The sequence below is a fragment of the Hemitrygon akajei genome, chromosome 13, assembly GCF_048418815.1.
Source record: "Hemitrygon akajei chromosome 13, sHemAka1.3, whole genome shotgun sequence".
NCBI classification, from domain to species: Eukaryota; Metazoa; Chordata; class Chondrichthyes; order Myliobatiformes; family Dasyatidae; genus Hemitrygon; species Hemitrygon akajei.
The window spans coordinates 43024742-43047623 of record NC_133136.1 but is presented as its reverse complement, the minus strand read 5'-3'; the positions used below and the strand labels follow the sequence as shown (position 1 = coordinate 43047623).

At 38.6% G+C, this 22882-nt stretch overlaps 1 protein-coding gene across 3 annotated transcripts in view; it reads left to right on the top strand.

Annotated features, from left to right (window-relative positions):
- pde4d (phosphodiesterase 4D, cAMP-specific) overlaps positions 1 to 22882 on the top strand; it is a 1157264-nt gene that overhangs the window by 299849 nt on the left and 834533 nt on the right. Inside the window, exon 1 of one of the 3 annotated variants that reach the window (XM_073064480.1) lies at positions 11441 to 11711. The exons of the other annotated variants lie outside the window; for them this stretch is intronic. Within the exon in view, the coding sequence (XP_072920581.1) occupies positions 11500 to 11711 (212 nt within the window). The 5' untranslated portion in view covers positions 11441 to 11499. Of the gene's footprint in view, positions 1 to 11440; positions 11712 to 22882 lie in introns of those variants that run through there. 3 annotated transcript variants of the gene reach the window in all.

The window sequence follows — 22882 nt, the reverse complement described above, 5'->3', positions numbered from 1 at the left end:
TGTGACTTTCCCTTCCTGAAGTCCACAACCAATTCTTTGGTCTTGCTAATGTTGTGTGAGAGATTATTGTTGCAACACCACTCAACTAGCAGATCTACTCTATACTTACATTTATGGAGCCATTTATTGCTGATCAGGAATTTATTAATCTAGAAGTAGCTTCTTTAAGATCCGTCAGTATTTAAAAGCTAGAGGTTTCTGTCACATCATGTACACTCATGCAGCCTTCCCTGCAAAGAGTCAAATATATTTGGCAGGTTGTAGTCCACAAAGACTTTGATAACATACAATAGCTCCAGTAGAAGCATAAGACCGGGTATTTATAAGCATATCAGTCTGAATATTTAAGTTGCTACAGGACTACTGCAGAAAGCTGCAAGTTGATGTGAGTGGAAAGGAAGTACTTGTGCTATTCATACATAAGACATCTAATTTAGTGGCTCTGTCTGTCTAAGTAGACAATAGATGCGTCCGGTTTATTAATTAATCCAGTGATAAAGTAAACTCGCAAACCTTATTTTTGACTTTGTGAGATTTTGCAAATTTCATTCAATTCTTTATTTTCTTTTTGCTACCTAGTATTACTGCATTAACTCTCAAATTTTCCTCTGTGGTTAATTTTATTTATCATCTTTCAACTTAATTCTTAAATATATTCAAATCATCTTGCGGCATTCTTTTTTAGCCTTTGAGTCTTCCACATTCATTAGCTTTGCCAATTTAGTGTACAAATGTACTTGTCAGTTACCAATGTACCAAATAACCAATGATCTGTGCCAAAGTTAATTATAAAAATAAATCCTATGACATTCATACACACTGCCTTAATATCCATTGGCTTCTTTAAGTCTAGTATTAATTATAAAAACAGTAATAAAATTGTCTAGGAATAAAAACATAAAATACTGGGAATATTAGGTAAAAGTAAAAAGGGATAACTCTACCATGGATGGTGCAAGCCCAGATGCGAAAGGAGGAGAGTTGAGGATGGGGCTAGCTGCCCCATCGTGTAAAAACCCAGTGCTGCAGAAATGCCAACAGAAGCTCTAAAGATCTCATCCCTGGGAAAGGAAGGATACACCAAGAAGAAGGGTATATATGGAAACAACGTGAAAGACTGGCCCAGGACAGAGGACTCTGGTGAGCTACTGTCAGCAGCCTATGTCCCAGTAAAGGTGCTGGGGCTGAAGCAGAAGAGGAAGGTAGAAGGAATAGAGTGAGAAATTTTTCTTATGAGAAATTTTCATCAGAATAAGATAAATTTTGGTATCAAACATAATTTAACTCTCAGCAGAGGAGGAAAGGAAGGTAGAACAAAAGGCAGGTCAGTGATAAAGAGAAACTGGACAACACAAGGTGGTGTAGGTGCTGAATGAGGAAAGGTCATGACAGGACGTTAATTTCTGTCGAACTGTCAGGAGGAAATGCCAATCAAAGGAAGTGAATGAGAACAAAGGAGAGGGATAAAAGTAGTATTGCAACTATGAAATAGAAATCATTGCAATTGATGTAACTCTAGAGTAAAAGGGAATGTTGGAAATTTCAGCAAGACAGACAGTATCTGCAGAGATAATGATGACCTGATATCAGAAATGGCCAGTTATAATCCAAATTAGAAGGAAATTCTATCTGAAAACATTAAATTTTATGTTGAGTATCAAGGGCTCTTATCTTAATGTATGATGTTAGCGTTAGCTTGTTTTTCTAACAATTGTAACATTTTGTACAGTATCACATAATTCTCTCTGCTGTGTTCTCATTCCTTTTTACTTACATCTCCAGTGTTCACCAATTTCTCTCAGCTGCCATCACTACCAATTGAATCTTGCAGAGTATCCTTGACATGACCTTTGTGATCTCCATTCCTCCTCCTCCTCTACAAGTTAAAACATGATAGATTTTGAACTTTTCCTCATTCTGATGAAAAGTCATTGATCTAAAGTGATAATACAGTTTATTTGCTCCTTATATACTGTCTGATGTGCAACATATTTCCAGCTGGGTTTTTTTTCCCATCTGATTCCTGGCATTTGTAGTTTGTTTTGTATTAAAATGGGTCAATACTGCCTGGAAAATGCAAGAAATTTGATTCCAACATTTGATCCCATAGGTGTTAGGAAGTTTAGGACTCCTGTGCAAAGGCTGAAGTAAGTTTGGCAGCTACTCTACAGAGGATTACCTGACTTGGAGCCAATGGTGAATCCAGTGTTGGGTGGATGCTTGCAACAGTCTCCCAGTGGTTGCAAAGTCCCCAGGAATTTGAACAGAGAGGTTTAACTTCAATGGGGAAGTGTAAATTTATCAGTTATTTGGGTTCAGTTAAACCAGGGGTGTCAAACTCATTTTAGGTCACGGGCCGGATTGAGCAAAATGCAGCTTCATGCGGGCCGGATCAGTCGGACTCGTGCGAACGCAGCTTTCGTTGCCTCCATTTTTTCAGCCTGCTCTCATGTGTCTCAGTCTCTGCTATAACTACAAAGTGTTTCACTTTACAAATTCTGTTTCTTATGAAGAAGACTGCCGAATAAACACTAAAAACCCTGAAAACCTGGTACCTGAATAAACTCAGCATTAGCCATATCATACGCCATAGGCGCTTCGATTACTGGGGCCAGCTTTAATAGTAATTAGATATTATCTCGCGGGCCAAAGATTTGGCCCGCGGGCCTTGAGTTTGACATATGAGTTAAACCATCATTTAATTGTTCTTAAGTGATCTAACGTTTAAATTTTAAAATAATTTTACATTTTTAATAAATCACTACTTGTTTTTGAAAGCTGTTGAATATACCATCTGTAAATTTAGAATGTTACACCTTGATCTTCTCCATGAAATCCAGGATATTCAGTTGAGAGAATTTTATTTTTTCCATTCAGCAGAAACTGGGAAGAGTATCCAAATCATGGACTTCCTTTTTTTTACTACCTTATTTCCATGTCAGCATCAGTTTTCAAACCTTGTTGAGATACAGGAGCAGGAATGGGTCTTACATAAGAACATAAGAACATAAGAGATAGGAGCAGGAGTAGGCCAATCGGCCCCTCAAGCCTGCTCCGCCATTCAACAAGATCATGGCTGATTCAATCTTAACTCTAGTTTTCACCAAATCCCACAAGGCAACAGTGCCCACCAACAGGGCACCATGCCACCCATTTTATTTTATTATTCATCCTGCCCAAACCCATGTGATCACCCGGGGAAAAAAAAACGAGTTGCCAATTGAGGAGAAAAAATCTGGAAAATTCCTCTCCGACCCATCCAGGCTATCGAAAACTGGTCCAGGAGATCACATGGCTGATCTGAACCTAGCCTCATGTCCACTTACCTGCTCGCTCACCGTATCCCCTAATGCCATTTTTATCCAGGAATACCATATATCTTCTGATGTAATACCATATAATCACTTTGTTACAGATTCCTTAATGTGTTGGTTAACCAAAAAAACTATTAATTTCAAACTTAAAATGAACAATTAACCTGGAATCAATTACCAGATACAAAGAGACACCAAAGCATGTATTAGAATTCTTTCCTGACATTACTTGCTAAAAATTTGGCTATAATTTATTGATGGCATCCTCTGGCTTTCAAATGAGCAGAAGTAGTTTTCTCCATTCACCTTTTTGGTTTTCCTTGGCATCTCACAAACCAATCAAATCATTTGGAAAAGTTTTTAATTTCCAGAAATACTGGATAGCTTTACTTGTGCACACTCTCCTTGTTGGTTAAAGCATTATTCCTGCTGTACTTCCTCTAAGATTCTGCCCTATCTTTTTTTTTTTTTTGTGTTCAAAGTGATGATAACACATTTGCCCAAAATAAAATCCACTGCCATTTGTTTGACCTGTTAATGGTGTAGAACAGGCTGAATATGGCAAGTTGCTTGCAGTACACAATCATTTTTTTTCCTGAACTTACAATTATCTAAGTGCTGATTCTATTAAATAGTGCAATAGACTTGAGGGACTGAGTGGCCTTCTCCTGCTCTTGATTCATATTTTTGTTTAATGAAATTAATTAAGGTTTGATTAAAAATACCATAAAATAGTAGGTTAAAATGTAGTAAAATAAGTCAAAGATTGAAATGCATTTACCTCTCTCTAAAGAGTCAGTGACTTAATTCAAGTCTCTGGTCATATGCCAATGTTCTTGGCAGTTAGCATGTCACTGCTCTCTTACCGGGCTCAGTGGTGAGTGTACTGGTAGAGTTGGAGGACAGATGTATTGGCATCTGGCCTACTGATCATCTCAGACTAGTCTGTTTGATGGCGATTGTGCAGATGTCTGGAGCGTGCTGAAACCTCAATGGCTGAGACCCAATGGTTTCCTGTAGCGAAAGCTGCCAGGGAGCTTATTTTATTCAATATCTTTCTGTAAATAAGGCTATTAGCCTGCACTCTTTACAATTTTGTCTATCAACACACTTGCATTAAAAGCTTACAGTTCCATGGTATAAGTTATTTATAAGAACAGCTGTCACAGTAATACATATCATTTCAGAATTTAAAAGACCCATCCCATGAATTTGTGAACCTATTTTATATTTTTAACCTCTTCCTCCTATCCCTCAGCAATTTTCCAACCAGACTTCAATTCTATGATCTTTAACTGCAGCCACAAGAGACTATTTCAAATGTTTTATGGAAGTCCATAAAAAGAACATTCATAGGTGATGATCTTGTCTGCTTCTTTCATTGAAATTGCCTTCATGTCTGTTCAGGAAGTTCCACCTTAGATTATAGAGCCTTATCCATTTTCATAATTCTTGAACTAACTGGACCATTTCATCAGGTCCCTTGCCCTCTCTAGACCCACTTCTTTCAAATATTTTGGTGTTGCATTGGACTTCTCAATATTTCCACTGCCTTTATTCAATGTCAACTACCACTGCACCACTCTGCTCACATGTTTCAGTTCTATTTAGGCTGATGTCTTTACCTTTTTCTCTAATACATTGATGACCATTCCATAGATGTTTCCTTGTACAGAACTAGAAAGTTTTATCATATTTGCTGCCAATTTCCACCCTGCTCTTAGTTTTACCTGGTCAGTCTCTAACTCTTCTCTTCAAAACCTCAACTTCTGTGCCTCCTCTGCTGGGGATATGTGAAGATTATGGACTGGTCTTTCACAGGACCCATAGATTTCTACAGCCACCTGATGTGACTAAAGGAGACCTCCTATGCTGGTGATTACCTTCTCATCCTCCTGAAATTCAAACAGTTCTTCAAAGTGAAGTAGTGTCTAACTTCTAGCTATTCCAATTTAGTACACTACATTCAGAGATCATGTATAGTCTCCTCCATTTTATGGAAACCAAATACAGATTGGTACCTCATTCAGTCCAAAGGTAACTCTGAACTTTGAATTGCTGATACTTTGATAAGACCTCCTATTTCCATTCTGACCTCTCTGGAGTTTGTCCTTTTATTCCTTTTTTATAGAGTTCAATATTAACAAGATGGAGAAGCCCATCTTCTGATAAGGCACAATATTGCCTTCAGAAATCCAGCATTATATTAAAAAAATTCAAAATGCCATTTCTCACATTCCCTGCATTCAGATTTTACTCTTTCATAATTAAGAAATTATAAAGTAAGGTTATTCATTTGAAACAGTAATTTTCTTTTTATTTCCAGTTATTATCTGACCTGCTGGGTATTTTGAATACTTTATGTTTTGTTTCAGATTTTCAGCACCTGCAGATTTTTGCATTTGTATTAACATCCACTTACTTTAATCTATCAATCCACTAATTTAATTGCCTCCTAAAAGAGTTACTGGTATTCCATTTAAACAGGCATGATTTGCATATAATAAATTCATGCTGACTCACAGTGATCAACAGAAACTTTTCAAGATGTTTAGCCACATTTTTCTTAATTACAGTCTCCAGATGTAAGGCTAATTGGTCTATAATTACCAGGTAACCCTTTCTCAGCTTTCTTAAATAGCGATGTTGAATGTTGAATAATTAGATTATTATCTAATCTAAAATTCTCAAATTGGGATGACTTTGTTGGGGCAAATCAAATGTTTTCATGTATTTCCTTTAAAATCTGGGATGGAAGCCATCCCACTGCAAGAACTTAACAAGCCTTTGGTGTTGAATATATTTCCCATTCCTTTATTTTCATTTACTAGTATTATGGATGCAAATCAAAAAGGATACTGCAATATTCTTAACTATCCTATATATTTTAACACATTTCTAAAGATGCTTTCCAGCTTTATTTCCATAGTTAAATTGTGATTCTTATTTTCTTCTTTGTCACCTGTTTCTATTTTGCTGCATACCTCTCATACACAAAGTTCTGTGCTTTTATTGCTTTTATCAGAATTTCTTTTTTAGTTTTTCATAGGCCTTGACTCTTAAGCTTTCCATGGTTCTTAGCTCAGCTAAATGGATATTTTACTTTTGTGGCTTTAATTATCTCAGTGCATTGTTAAGTTCTTCTTGGAACCTCTTCTGATCTGCTGCTTTATATTGAGACACGTGCAGGTTTGGGGAGGTGGAACAAGGGCCTGAATGCCATTCTCCCCAACCCTCCATAATAATTAATTACATCTAAGATGGGAACTCCATGTGAACAGTACTGTTTAAGTGTTGTCCATTTCCAATTCAGTTTTCATTGATTAAGTTGTAGTCAGCTTAATGGTGGACAGTCTCTGAGTCATTACATAAAAGGCAGCTTTGTCCAAGCTACAGCCTTTGTACTTGCCTTTTATAACCCCCTCTTAAAGAGTACTTTAAATACAATCATACTATGATCGTCATGGACAAATAGACCAAAAGTAGCTGATGCTCACCCAGCACATCCTGTCTCATATTCTACCACTGAACTTGCCAGTGACAGGCTGGAATGAGGAACTGGATACACACCTGACCAATGCCATGGCTGATGTGCTGATCCTCTATGATAAAAAGTAACTGCATCTAAGTGTTCGAATGACTTATTTGATCTTAGTGATTTATCTATCAGGTAGATAATACCTTCCACAGATGTAGTCAGTCATATACCGGGTGCACCACCTTTGGTGGTCGGGACATCAGTGAAGCCCGCTCATCACTCAGTGTTTGCTCCACTGTGTAGGATGTTTCTTGCTTGTGGAGGGTTACTTTGCATCCAGAGAAGCTGTAGGGCCTTAGACAGGTTATTGTATGATTCAGATCAACTGTTGCACTCCCTGGGCTGTCAACTAAATCTGATTCATTAATTATTACTAAATTTATTAAGGCCTTATCCCTTGTTTGTTTAACTTATGACTAAATGCAAACTGTGTACTAGTGGCAATTTAATCTTTCACAATTCCATGGATAAAATAACAGAAATTCTAACATATAACTGAGATCCTCAGGATTCACAATGAAGGGATGATAGTGGCATTTAAAGTTGATAAACTGTCCAGTTGGGATGAATGCTTGGTTGCTGAGGAAGTAGGGGAAAAAATTACAGAAGTCCAGTTTATAAGTGACAAACCTCTATAAACTGAGGACTTAGGTCTGAGTTTAGGCTGGAAAATTGCCAGTATTAATTTGTTCTTCAGCAAAGGGTGTGGGAAACAACCAGTCAATGCAAATCCGTTTGCTTAACTTTAGTGGAGAGAAAGTTCCAGAAATTATAATTGAGTACAGAAATCATCTTCAGTTGTGGAATTGGATTGATTAGCGAAAGCAGCATGGAATTATTGAAAACAAATCATGTCTAAATAACCTGATAGTTTTTTTTGATATAACAAACACAAATGAGAGAAACATGGGCGATGTTGTATACACTGTATCAAATTACAAAAAGCTCTTGATAAAATATATAATAATAGGCTTCTCATCTATATTGAAGGCCATGAATGGATAGGACTATTACAACATGATTAGAAAATTGGCTGAGCAGCACTTAGCAGACAGCAATAGTAGAAGATTGCTTTTCAGTCTGGTGGGAAATGTACTTTAAAATTCCCCATAGATAATTACTAGAACCATTGCTTTTCTCAATGTCGTGACTTGGGTGGACAAGTTACCATGCAAGTTTGCAGATGACCCAGAACTTAAAGGGTAGTGGTCTTTGAGGGGTAAGTAATAGACTTCAGGGAGTTGTGGAGAGTTGGTGAAAAGGTTGGATAGATGGCTGGCCGCTCAAAGTCAAATTTGAGAAATTTTGGAAGAAGAATGAGAAGATACCATATAATTTTGAGATCACATTTCCACAAGGTAAGAAAGATCTGAGGCTATGGGTACATAATTCATTGAAATTATCAAGCAAGTTGGGAAGGAATTTGTAAAAGCCAGGTCTTGGGTATTCTATTTGGAGGCATAGAGTATAAGAATATAAAATACCCAGCTTCAGATTGAGTATTGTGTCTAGCTCTGGATGTCAGACTTTAGGAAAGATGTGAAGATTTTGGAATGGGTACAAGAGAGAATTATGAACATGATTTTAGGAATGAAGGAATATAGTTATGCAGATAGATTGAGTATGCTGGGATGGCTCTCCATATAACAGACAAAATTTCAAGGTCTGCTGGTAATATTTAATATCTTTAAGGACACATACTGTATATAGATGTATAAAGAAAGAGACCGTTTTCATTGGCAGATGAATCAAAAACTAAGGGAAGTTGAATGAAAACAATTCGCAAAAGAAGAAAAAGTGATGTAAGGAAACATTATTTTCTACAGAATGGTGAGGATCTGGAATGCACTAGCAGGGGTTTATAGTGGAAGGACATTCAACTGCTGAGTTCAAGGGGTAAATTTACAAATGGCAATACTTTATGAAGCTATACGCAAAAGGCAGGGGAGTGGGGCAAGCTGGATTGCTCTTCTAAAAAGCCAGTACAAATGTAGTCCTACTGTGCTGTGTCCATTCATTGATTTAGTAATGTTTGTTCTTAACTTCGATGATACCAAATACACCAAATATTAAGGGACCAAACTGTAAAGAGGGGCTGGAAAAATACGGACCACATTCTCCTAAACACGTTTTTAAAAATTTTTAAATCAGAATTTAATGGAGGACCGGAACATAAAATGAATGGAAGAGTTAAGAATAAATCACTTCCATTAGTGGATAGATAGCCACAAATGGTGCTTGAGATTACAGCCATTGATTTTCATCTCTTGAAAACTGCTTTCAGAAAAATTGCATTTGTTATGATATAAACCTGAATCACATTGGTCTTGAGTGTGCTGAAGTCTGCCATATTTCAGCTCCCATTATTGCCCATATTTGAGAATAATTTAAGCTGAATTTGTGGTTCACACTTTGTGTCAGCTGGTAACAGTGGCACCCATTTACCTGGTGATTTTTGGATCCAATTCTCAATTTCACTGGCAGGCTGAACTCTATTTTGCAGCTACAGAGACAATCTTCATTTTATTTTTTCCCATAAGGAATTGTATTTCTATTTTCTTTGAGATGTATCTGGACGACCTAAGCGTGGGAAGTTTAAGCTTAAATGTGATCTCCAGAAAGAGAAAAAAAGCCTGGTGAAATTTCACTGAAATGTGTTTGAATCATGGCTTCAGAGTGAGTCATATCATGGCATGAATGGAAAGTTATCCTGAATCAGTTGTCAATTTTAACTTTACTTTGTCTACCTAATCACCTTCCAGATTGAAACAGTTTGAGTAATGCATGAGTTTGGAAAATTAGTTATCCCAAACTAGCCGGAGTATCATTGATAAATATTGAACTATCTTGTGTCTTATGTAGTCAGAGATGAGCTTGTATAATCAGAAAGAAACATGAGTCACAGCATTTATGCAAATTGTCACAGAGGCCTCTCTTTAAAATTTTGAAAACTGTATTTAATTGTTGTAATCAATTATTATGAATTCAGGAAAGAGAAAGGATAGTTAATCATAATGAGAGATACTAAATCATTGTAAAGGTATTCAGATTCTCTAAGACCCTGTACCATGTAAAGTGGGAAATGTAGGGTGGATGAAAAATTGCTGGGTGAGTCATTGTGTTTTGCTTTTCCAACAGCAGCTTTGATGCTGACTCAGTATCAATATCGTCAGATTCCTGATGCTGGACTGACTGCTCCCCTGCATGAATGAAAAAAATCCCGTTTGGGTGATAAATCAAAATAGAGCAAATATGGGATAACTTAGACAATGGAGACCTGCACTTTGAAACCAAAACATGAAGGCGCAATTGATCGTGCATTTACGGGCATAAATCTGTTTAGAAAATATGTAAGTGTTGTAGTTTTGACATATAACGTGATAATTTCAGAAGCAGCAGTTTAACATTTTCAACTTTCCTTAAAAATAAGATACTCCACCCTCATATTTGTACAAGACATTGGCAGGAGCTGCTTTCTTGCAGATAGTGAGTGATGGTAGAGAAAGATTATCTAAGTCAAGTAATATTACAGAATAAAGCAAATAAAGGAACTAAATCAAAGTCAGGAAATTATCAATAGTACTTTAACTATAAAGATGATAGTAACGGTAGTTGTTTTGGAAATTAATTAGTGTATTTATTCATCAAGCCATGTTTGGCTTTACTTTCCAGAAGGATTGCCGCATACAAGTACAGTAAGTTCAATTTTCTCTGAAGGATCAAAGTTCATTTGTAGCGTTCGAGATCCAGAAAACCATGGCAATGTGTATGTAAAGGGCAAATGCTCCCGTGTAGAAGGCACTGAGGTCTCTCACCTATTAAAAAGTACCAACCTTTCAGTTCAAGAAAATAGTCTAGACCAGCAGTACTACCTGTATAATCTTCCACTCTTCTTGGAAATAAAAACAAGTAAGTTAGTAAACAATGTCATCCACTATTTCCATCTGATATAAACTAATAATTATGCTAACAATGTTTCAGAGGCACAATACGATGCGGGAAAAATCTCTACGGAACCTGCCCTACAAAATATTTGTGGAAAAAAAATAATTGCACAAATCTCTATACAACTGTCGATAAAATATTTCCAAATTAACTTCTTTAAGCATAGCCACTAGCCTACTGACACGGACAGTACATAGTGGCTCCGCCCTTCTGCCTGCGGCGCCGAGAGGAGGAAGGGCAGAGGGAGGAGTCGGCGGGAGGTGAGGGTAAGGGGTGCGGGTCCGGCTCCCCTTGCCTCGTCTGGCGCCCTCCCTCTCTTCGCTGCCACACACTGCACGACGCGCCCTCGACAACTCGCCGCACAAGTTTTCTTTCTGTGCTTCTCCACCGCTTGGAGTTGCAGTGTTTCTTTGAAAAAGAAGAGTTCACGGTTCACTTACTTCCTGTGCATACGCGGAAAAAAACACGACAATTGCGGACAATTGGAAAGGAAAGCGGGTGTAAACCGTTAGCGTGTCTGATGAGCTAAAGTCACGTAATGTAAATAGAAAAGTGACGGTAACAAAGATTTGAGGTGGAAGCACAAAGGGAGCTGTCCAACTTTCAGCACCACAGTTTGCTTCCTGCTGAAGGGAGACAGAAATTACTTGGTCTACACCTAACTGCCGAGTGGCACGAAGTGACTAATCAGTGTTAAGGCGGATGATGGAAGCTGGGAACAGTGGGTGCAAAGCTCCCAAGCACTTGTGGCGGCAGCCGAGGGCTCACGTGAAGGTGAACCAGCGCGGCTTCTCGGACACGGACAAGTACCTTCTGCACCGAGCCATGCAGACCTACGCCGTGGACACCGGAGACAGACCCGGCCTCAAGAAATCCAGGATGTCCTGGCCCTCCTCCTTCCAGGGATTTAAGCGGTAGGGATTCACTGCACACACCTCATTCTTTCCAAGGGTTGACTCTTTGCAACTTGCCGCGTCGCCCCGGCAACCGGCCACCTCGGCTGGCTGACGTGCTTGGGTCGCGGTGCTGCTGGCGCTTGCTCACAAATCTAACCTATCGGCACCTTTTTGGAGGAGCTTTTTAAGCGGTAATCTGGGAAACCGTTCGAATGCCGAAGGTGTATATGTTCAAGGTTGGGGTTTACACCAACCTGTAAATGTAGCTCTGAGTCAAAGTAGTTGCGGAGTTACACTCTGTTCCCAGTATTCGCTGGACAAAGGCTGCGGCTGTATCCAAGTTCCCATATGCCTCGCGTGAACAGATCTGATGTTACAATTCAAGTAGTTCACACGGTCTTGCTAGAGACCTAAGATCAGCTGACACTAAACAATGAAAGACCCGCAGAATGAAGATTTTATTTAGTTGGCGGATGAAAGCTCTGAGTGCAGGTTTCGGTGACACCTTGATTTGACGTGTGTATTGTCTAACATATAGAAAACCAGCGCAGTACTTCGAAGAAAAGGCAGGGTTGAGGGATGAAACAGTGTGTGTGTGTGTGTGTGTGTGTGTGTGTGTGTGTGTGTGTGTGTGTGTGTGTGTGTGTGTGTGTGTGTGTGTGTGTGTGTGTGTGTGTGTGTGTGTGTGTGTGTGTGTGTGTGTGTTGGTGTCTCTACAAAATATCTATTTAAATCAGGTCAAAATCCGTGGAATTCTGGATCCCAGTTTCATATGAAGCTTCCAGTTTATTCTGATTGCAGACTGAGAAGTTGCGACTCTCTATATCCCAGTAATATTACCTGCCATTGTTACCATCACCGGAACGCTGCTGGATGGCAGACACCAATATATTGACTTTTCATAAATATAACTAGTTTCACTTGATCTATTATTTCTTGTGGGTAAAAATCGAGGAAGTCATCTACATCCGTGCCATTTTTATAATTGTGTTTTTTAAAGGCTGATATATAGAACATTTAAAGACAAAATAATACATTTCAGCTCTTCTGTGTCTTTTGACAATGATATGCACTAAACAAGATTCTTTAGTGTGCTTCCTGCCTGATCTCACATGGTGAAATGATACTTCAACTGATGTCCGTGTTCCTGGGGTAAAATAGACAAAGCAGAATAGAGTCTTGTCCTCACAACTACAAAAGCAGACCCTGATTACTTGACTTTAGTAGAAAAAGCCCACTAGAAAGACACAGAGATTTTGCTTTACAGACAGTGATACATTCTATTGCACATGTTAAGGTATGGCTTGTCATAATTCCATTCTGCTGCTGTCAAGAGTCATCAAGTCTGGGTAGTCCAGGTCTCTCAGCAGTTGTTCTTTCATGTATAAGTGTTCACATAGGGTAGGCAGGCTGGACAGATGATAACAAAGACACCATTGCAGTTCCCCTGAATGATACAAACTTTCTTGCATAATTATGTTTCTGTGGTTGGCAGCTAATTAAAAGTTAATTGAACACATGTGAAGACCAATAAAAGTGCCTTTTTATTAAGTTCTAAATCTTTGACAACATTACTACCTGGTCTCAGAGCATCGAATGTCTCTTCTTATATAGGTCATACTTTAAATAAATTAAAATCAGGGAATTGTAGCAGGATGGCTGACTGAACATTCCCCATGTTTCATTTTCTCCCCTCCCCCATCCGTTTGGTAGGTCCAACCCTATTATCTGCCATCTTCACATGAACTTAAATGGTGAAGTAGAGTTAGCTTCCTCACCAAAATCAGATAAAGTGCCCAACATCACAAGTTAAAATACATGTACATTCCTTTAGCTGCTTTGAGGGATGAAAGGAAACAATGCAAGTACCTTTACCTCTGTTGATGGACAGTTTTCTAAAATGAATATTGCCTTGGTAAATTATTTAACATGAAACATGGCTTACTTTGCTGCAGCTGTTATTTACCTTCTTCTGTCCTTATTGGCGTAGGTACCATAAATACTTTTCCAGGTCGCAAAAATGATCTTTTAATGGTGAACAACAGTTTTGATGCTTCAGCACATTTCACCTTTCCAGCCATTATTATGGTGGGCCAAGTCTCTGCAGAAGCCTTCCATGTGAACAGGGAGTAGTTGTGACATCAGTCAGTTACTCAGCCAAGTGAAATTAATTTGGACTTCATAGTTAAATTATTTAACAAATTCATCAGTAAGGAATGTTGTATTTTTCTTTAGCCCACAAATTGCTTTCTTGAATGGATTTAAAAAGATCAGATCTTAGGTATTTATGTTTTAAATAAGGCAGTTTTAAGAGATAATATAATTAATATTCTGAGTACATTATTTTTCATTATGGTGCAATTTCAATGTTGTATGATTTACATTCTTTAACCATATTGCAAACATATCAAATATAAACCTTTATATTTTAGATTGATATCAAAATTCACAATATTAATACTTTCAGACTGAAACTCCATTAACACTAGTAGTGCCTATTCCAATCATCAAATTAAATGATGCACTGCCCAATAATTTCATCATTGATATTTTATGATGCACTACCCAATAATTTTATTTAAAACTTAAAAATAAAGGATTGTCATCCAAGGACTTGTTTCTTGTTTTGAGTTAGCGTTTTAGTGTTCACATTACTTGGAATTCTATAATATTACTTGGTGATTATATATTGCATTTTTGTGCAATTAATTTAATGAAAAATATGATTGCGCATTCACTTTTTTCATCAAGTTCAATTTAAGCAAAACCAAATGCAGGATATAAGCAATACAACTAGTGAACGTGAATACAAAGGAGGATATCAGAAGAAGATAATATATCACTTTTCTTAAAAGACATATGAATTAAAGTCAATTATTTCCCATTAAAAGCAAAAATGACATTTTTGCTGTTGTTTCACATCACTCCAGAAATTTGATTGGGTACTTCCAATTGTGTGCGCATTGCATTTGTGCCATAAGATATGCTTCAAATGGTATTGCCCCTAATACAATGAAGTTTTTAAGTGTTCCTGGGTGGAATTTGTGTACATTTCTCTGTCCGTCATTGGACAGTGTCAGCATAATGGTGCCTTCCTTGTGGATCTTGGTCTGTACCATCTTTTATTTAAAGATCATTTTCCATCAGCCTGCTGCACTGCACCCTAAGAATGACCACTCTGAAACCTTCTGCTGTTTTACCAAGTAACACTGCTATTTGCAAATTTCAGCTGCTTTTATGATGGCTGTAAGTTGGTGATCCGAATGGCTCTGCTTCATAGACAGGCCAAGTGCTGTGGGCAGGGTCAGGGACCACAAGGGAGGAAATATTGACCAGCTCAGTTTCACAGATGATATCTTCCAAAGTCTATACAGTCCAATGCTTTTATCTCAAACACTTAGAGAAGTAAAGTTACTGGAAGATTTAACAAAGTGATAGGTGACCTTCTATGGACTGCCTTCCAGGCTTCACATATGTTTGTATTACTTCGTCATAGAGAGTCAGTGCCATATTTGTTTTCTACGTCATTGAACGTAGAAAATCTATCCCTTATCTCATGATCTGCTGCACATAGTTACAAGATAAGTGGCGAGATATTTAAAATAGAGAGTGCAGAAATTTCTTCTTGCTGTGCTGTTCTTTGCTGCAGATGATTGTGGAGGCTGAAACATTGGAAGTACTTCAGGTGGAGATGGATAAACCTTTGAAAGATTAAAGAATTGAGGGCTTTGGGGAACTGGTACAGTGAGGATTGAAGGCCAGTATAGATCACCTGTGATCATATTGAATGACGGCTGAGGCTTGAGGGGTTAGCTGGATTACTGCTGCCCCTATTTTCTTGCTTTTATTTATATGGTTACTGTTAATCTACCCTTGGATAAGAGATTTCTTTTACTTTTCTTCAAAAAAAGATGTGGTAAGTTGGGTGAATAGATGTGGTAAAATAGTGTTATTTCCCCAGTGTTCTCACAGAATGCTCTCACATAGCACTTTGGACTTTTGCCTTAAACCTTGATCCCTTTATAAAACTGCGGGGATTCCAGTGCTTTAGAGTTCCATTCATGAGTGAATATTTTTCAGGGCCAGAGCCAAGAAGTTTACAGAATTCCTTCACTTTGAGGCAACTTTACAAGGATGTTGCCTGGATTGGGGAGCACGCCTTATGAGTATAGGTTGAGTGAACTTGGCCTTTTCTCCTTGGAGCAACGGAGGATGAGAGTTGACCTGATAGAGGTGCATAAGATGATGAGAGGCATTGATTGTGTGGATAGTCAGAGGCTTTTTCCCAGGGCTGAAATGGCTAACATGAGAGGGCACAGTTTTAAGGTGCTTGGCAGTAGATACAGAGGAGATATCAGGGGTAAGTTTTTTACGCAGAGAGTGGTGAGTGTGTGGAATGAGCTGCGGCAACGGTGGTGGAGGCAGAAACGATAGGGTTTTTTAAGACTCCTGGACAGGTACATGGAGCTCAGAAAAATAGAGATTACCCTAGGTAATTTCTAAGGTAAGGACATGGTTCGGCACAGCTTTGTGGGCCGAAGGGCTTGTATTGTGCTGTAGGTTTTCTATGTTTCTAACTTACTTTTTAAAAATAATTTTTCAAAGATGCTTCTACTGCAACAAGTGAATTTTGTATGTGGGCAGCCCCTTCCTCCTTTACCTTCTGATTCTTATCTATGCAAGAACCTCTGCTCTGACCGTTGCTTCATTTTCCTGTCAGTGGGCACTTTATTATAGGGTCCTTATCACTTTTTTTTAAAGTTGTACTCAACATTTTGAATTATTGAATGTGCCATGCCATAGAAACATAGAAAACCTACGGCACATTACAGGCCCTTTGGCCCACAATGCTGTACTTACTTTAGAGATTACCTGGGGTTACTCATAGCCCTCTATTTTTCTAAGCTCCGTGTACCTATCCAGGAGTCTCTTAAAAGACCCTATCGTATCCACCTCCACCACCATCACCGGCAGCCCATTCCACACACTCACCACTCTCTGTGTTTAAAAAAAACTTAGCCCTGACATCTGCTCTGTACCTCCTTCCAAGCAGCTGAGAACTGTGCCCTCTTGTGTTAGCTGTTTCAGCCCTGGGGAAAAAGCCTTGATCAATGCATCTGTATCTCAATATCTTATCTGTGCTATGCTTTATGTTTGAGTGGAAGAGATTGCAGTGTGAGACAGTGATGGGAAATGCACTAGTCCTTTTCTTTAGAACCAATGTATTATTACATAGAGAATTAGTGACAGTTTCATGGCAAATTAATATTTAAACAAAAACGTCCATAAAACCCAAAGCAGCAAATTATGAAATTAAGTAAAACTTTCTGTAATTACTGATTGTTTTAATTCAAAGCCTGTGGTTCTACATAGGGCATATCTTCTGACCTAGTTGAACTATTAAACGACACTATGTTATTATGTCTGTTGTGCACCTCATTCCAGACTGCTAAAAGGGTATTTCCTCTCACCTCAGCAGAAAGAAATATCTGATGTATACTTCTATGGGCTCTTGCCCTTGTAAGATTGGTTGCTGATTGCTCTGAAAGAACAAGAGTAGGCACAGTTTGGAATAATTAGCTCCAGATCAACTATGTGAACATTTTTGATAGTGTTAAATTTATGATATTCTGATGGAATATTCCCTTATCTCTAGTGCCATTGATGATTTCACAGGTCAGGACAGCTAACAGAGTGTAGATCTGTTGCAATCTCATTTGCACAATTGGGTAACTTTTTATTCTTCCAGCTGAAACAATCAGATTTCAAGAGCTATCACACTGCTCCTTCCAAACGGTACTAAGAATTGGAATCACTTTATTGCCAGTATATGAAACATACTAGAATTGATTATGTTTGGGTGCAGGACAATACCATAACAGACAACACAATAGCAACCAACAATTTACAAGACAATGGTACAATGGAGCAGTCAATGATTAGCAGAGCAGTCACATGCACAAATAACAATAATCAAACTTAAATAAATATGAACAGACTCAATAATTATCAACAGAATAAGGAGAGTAAGAAAGGCCATTTTAATGGATGTTGTGCAGGATATTACACCCGAGTAAGTTTTGTCAGGAATCTGGATAACTTCAGGAAAAAGTCCTCGGAGATGACATGTAGCCCTGGTGGTGATGGACTTGCACATCTCACTGATGGCAATTTAGTGAGTAGGTAACTGCTAGGGTGGGGGGAGTCAGTATTAATTTTTACAGCTCTTTTTATCGTTCTGGCGATTGACAGGTCTGTTAATATTTGTAGCTGTCAGCAGATCTTCTCCACTGCGTGGGCCACTCGCTGTCACTCAACCTGGACATGGAGAGGGAGGAGGCAGTGGGAAACCAAATGGTGATAGAGGTAGTCTCAACACTTGAAGTGATGGCTGATTAAAAATTCATCAGGATACACCCAGAAATGTTAAGTTTCTAAGCTGGTGTAGGAAGAACAGTCTCTGCTGGGTGTTCCTAGTGATGAACTTAATGTGCTTGTCCCACTTTAATGTATTGATAATTGTAGTCCCCAGAAATTTGAATGACTCAACCACAGACACTGCATGCTCATTAACTTTCCAAGGGGGAGGCAGGAAGGGAGTTGGCAGGGGAAGTCAATTTCCACTGTCTTGATAGCATAAGCTCCAAGTTGTTATGAGCACACCATGCTGCAAGACAGTCCACCTCCCTTTGAGAGCAGGTCACATCATTGTTAGAGATGAGACCAACTACAGTCGTGACATCTGCAAACTTCAGGATTTTAATGGATTTGTCTGTGGAGGTACAGTTGTCTGGGAGGGGGAGCATAGTGTTAAAGGCAGAGCTAAAATCCACAAACAAGATCCTCACACGATTGCTGGGGGAGTCCTGTAGTTATTCAGATTCTTGACAAAACTCACTCGGGTGTAATATCCTGCACAACTTTCATTAAAATGGCCTTTCTTGCTCTCTTTATTCTATTGATAATTGTTCTTATGTTCATATATGAAGAATGTAATGCGGGCACAAGTTAAACTGCCTTTTCTCCTGCATATTTTCTGGATTTTAATCATTCACATTTCCACTAGGCTGATGAGGAGGTGCTGCCACCTCCTCTTTCCCCTGTTCATGCCTCTTTACTCTTGAGAGTAGTGTGGTATCAAGTTTCTCTCTCGATCACCTGCAGTCAGAGTAGAAAGGAAACAAAACCCACAGAGATCACACAAGAACACATCTTATAAAATATGTCTTCTTTAAATCTGTTGTTATTCTTTTCTGTGCCTTATGGCGCATCGGGCATCAACCTTGTCATTTCTTTATCATTTTTGCCTGTTTTTACGAGACTGAGTTGCTCAGTGCTCAACCTGGCACAGATGGAAAGTATGCAAAGAGCGGGCTGGATTCGAACTGGGGACCACTCACCTCAAAGTCCAGCACAGATACCACTATGCCACCGGCTGGCATCTTAAAACCTGTATTTTCAACATAACATATGAATTTTTTAAATGCTACATCAGGTTAGTTATTTTGCTGATATATGTTGCATTCTGGATTCATGGAATGTAGCTGAATGAAAGAGAGGGTAGGATAGTTACTTTCTCCTCAGCTGAGAGACTAAGCACCCAGCCTATCAGTAGCTCTACATTAGTGGTCAGACTCACCATTCAGCTTAGAATTAACTGATGCAATGAGTCAATGCATCAGGAACTCTTCCTTACCGCAGTTTTTCTCCCTTACTGTATACTAACATCAAAAGAAGTGATTTTTAATGCCAAGAGCCCATGTAACTATTACCAAGTGTTGAAGTACAATTAATGTTCCCTTTCATAGTATTTCTGCATTCTACAGAGACATTTTTGTTGTGTTATTATTAAAATTGTCTGTACACGTAATGCAGAATGACAATGCTCCCTGCTGTACCATTTTGTAGAAAAACCCCAATATGCATACTTGTTCTTTTAGTGGGAGCTGTCATTTCATAGAGGAAGGAGTGATGATGAAGAGACTTGTGGTATTTTTATCTCAGATAAATCAAACATTTCCTCAGCATTCATCTTGGCTTGGCTCTAGGCTGCAACCTTTGCCTGGAAGATAAATAGGAGCGTTTTGCATCTTGAAAGTGACAACAAAATTTTTGCTTCAATGAAATGGTTAGAGAACGTGGTTGAAGTATATAAGTATTGATGTTTATGTATTGGGCAGGAGGGGAGAGGAAGGTGGGGGCAGAGGTTTGCAGTCCCTGTTCTTTCAAGGCTAGTATGTGCATGCATTGGTACTGTGTTGGTGAGAAGAATGAGCATGCTATTATATGTGACAATTGAAGGGCAGGTGAACTTGTTGGAGCTGCCATCACGTTGTATGTGTTAAGTTAAAATGCTTCTTTTGGAATTGGTCAGTGCCTCTGGATCGTAAACAATACTTGCCTGATCACTTGCTTGACCCCCACTGCCAGTTTCTTCTGATTGTACTCCTGATTCCCCCTTTGCTCTCCTTATGTTTAGGACTGCCACCTGTGTGTATATTACATCAATTAGTATGTGCCGGTCCTGTTTAGTAAATCTGACCTTTCCTGTCTCTTTTCCTCTCCCATGTTGCTTGCAGCATTGTGATGTGATTTAGGGTGAGCTGTTGGAGACTTGAGTGTTAACTGCACAATAGAGTGCTAGAAACTGAACAAGATAGAACTGGTTACAAACACTGTTTTCAAAATGTTGCTATAGAAAACAGGCCTTTTGGAAGCAGTGATACACCATAACCTGTATTACTCCGGTATCAACATTAGGGTACTGCCTCTTAACTGCACACTGCATCTTTAGGACCAAAGCAGAGTGGATGGATCTAGCCCTAAGCAAAGATGTTTATGTCTGTGGAAGGTTCATAGAATCACAAGTGTACTGCATCACAAAATTAAGCCCCCCAGCCCATCTCATCCATGCCGACCAGAATGTCTAACTACAAACATCCCATTTGTCCCCACCAGTCCCATATTCCTCTACTCCTTTCCTATGCAACTACCTGACCATCTGTACCCATCTCTACCATCTCATCTGGTAGCTCGCTTCCATATAACCATTGCCATCTGTGTGAAAAGCTTGCCCTTTCAGATTCTCCCTTCTCACCTTAAATGCATTCCCTCTAATTTTAGTCTCTGCTGCTCAAGGAAAAAGACTGATTATCTACGCTCTATCTGACTGTCATGATTTAATAGAGTTCTATAAGGTCACCCTCAACCTTTGATATTCTAGTAAGAAAAAAACACATCCTATCCAATCTTGCCTTCCAGGTAAATCCCTCCACTTCAGGTAACATCCTGTTGAATCTCTTATGTATTCTTTCTAATGCTACCATATCCTTCCTGTAGTTTGGTGACTGGAACTGTACACAATATTCCAAGTGCACGATACTTGCCAAGAGATTGAAGGGATTGACCACCTGACATTTCTATTCACCACTCTGACCTATGAAGGCACGTCTGCCTTGCACCTTTTTTAACCGTCCTATCAACTAGCATTGCCATTTTCAGGGAGCTATAGATGCTAACCCTCTGTCCATTAATGCTGTTCAGCATCCTGCCACTATCTGTGTACTTTGCCCTTATATTTAACCCCCAAACTGCAAAACATCCAATGTCTGTATTGAACTCCATCTGCCATCGCTTTGCCTAGAACTGTTGCTAATCTGTATCCTTTTATATTCTTTGACAATCCTCACTGTCCACAGCTCTGCAAATTTTTGTCTCAGTTGTAAACTTACTATTAGCCCACCTATATTTTCATCCAAACCATTTACCTTTTACACAAACTACAGATGTCCCATCAAAGATCCTTTTGGTCACAAACCTCTGGTCAGAATAAAAATCCTCGACCACTATCTTTGGTATTCTATGGCCAAGCCAGTTTTGAACCCAAGATTTGAAATCTCCATGGATTCCAATGGGCTACCAAGAATGAGGAATTTTATGTCTTAGGTTAGACTGTAGAAGCTGGGAATATTCATCTTCTGGTTTATAAAACAAGACTGTGGGGAAACTTGATGTAGAAGATTACAAAATGGTGATTGGTTTGGATAAGGTAGAGTATGAAGCTGTTCTCCTTAGCAGATGGTTCAAGGGCCAAGAAACAGATACAAAATTTCTGATAAACGATTCGGGAACATAAGGAAAGACATATTGGCACAGACATGAGTTATCATTTGGAATTCATTGCCTGTTTAGGTTATTGAACCATAATCTTTGATTTTGAAGAAAGAATTAGGTAGGTAACTGACAAATGGAAAAAACAGTTGGACTGACATTATTGCTCTACTAACAGCCAACACTTGTCTTCTATGTGAAAACAGGTCTATGATTCTGTCATACAATTAATAAACCCTAGGCTGGCCATTTTCATAGAACCTCTCATGAACCTATATTCAATAACATTGAGGAGCTGATAATATACTCAGAGAAAATGTTCACGCATATTAAATAAATATGTTTAGTTTTGATGTAACTTTTATACTTAGGCCAATGTAACATGAGGCAGACATAATTCACAGTTCTCTCTTTTTACAAAATAAAATTGAAGATCAAAGTCACCTGTATGGGGAAAGATTTTTAAAGTGGGCTGAATGTTTCATATCAGCTCTCTAACAGGAACACTTTCTGTGATTCAGACACAGCAATTTAAAACTTTGTTCAGTTTCCAGTTACAATTAATTTCCCCTAATAAGATCCATACAACTGGCAGGCTCTAAGTTGCAGCTTTCCAGTTTGGTGAGGTGGAAAGTAAGTGTTTGGCAGTGCATCATTGCTTCTGAGGGATGCAAGACAGTGAATACAAATACACTGGAGTGCATAAAGGAAACCGAGTAATTCCTCATAGCTAATTATTCTCAAAAATTTCACCTAGTTTCTCTTTCCACATCTGAGAAAAGAGATCCTGAGAGAATTTACACAGTGAATTTTCATTTGAAATATTTTCTAGCGTCAACATTTTTGGGAACCCCACTGACCAATAGAATACATAAAGAGAAACTACTAGATATGATGTAGACAGGCTTGGTCTAAACCTGTCTACATCATATCTAAACAAAAACTAAACTAAACAAAGTAAACTTTTCACATAGAGGGTATGTAAGTGAGACAAAGATTCACTAGATTAGTTTCAGGAATGATGGGTTTGCTGTAAGAGGAAAAATTGAGTAGACTGGAGCTGTATTCTATCCCGTTAG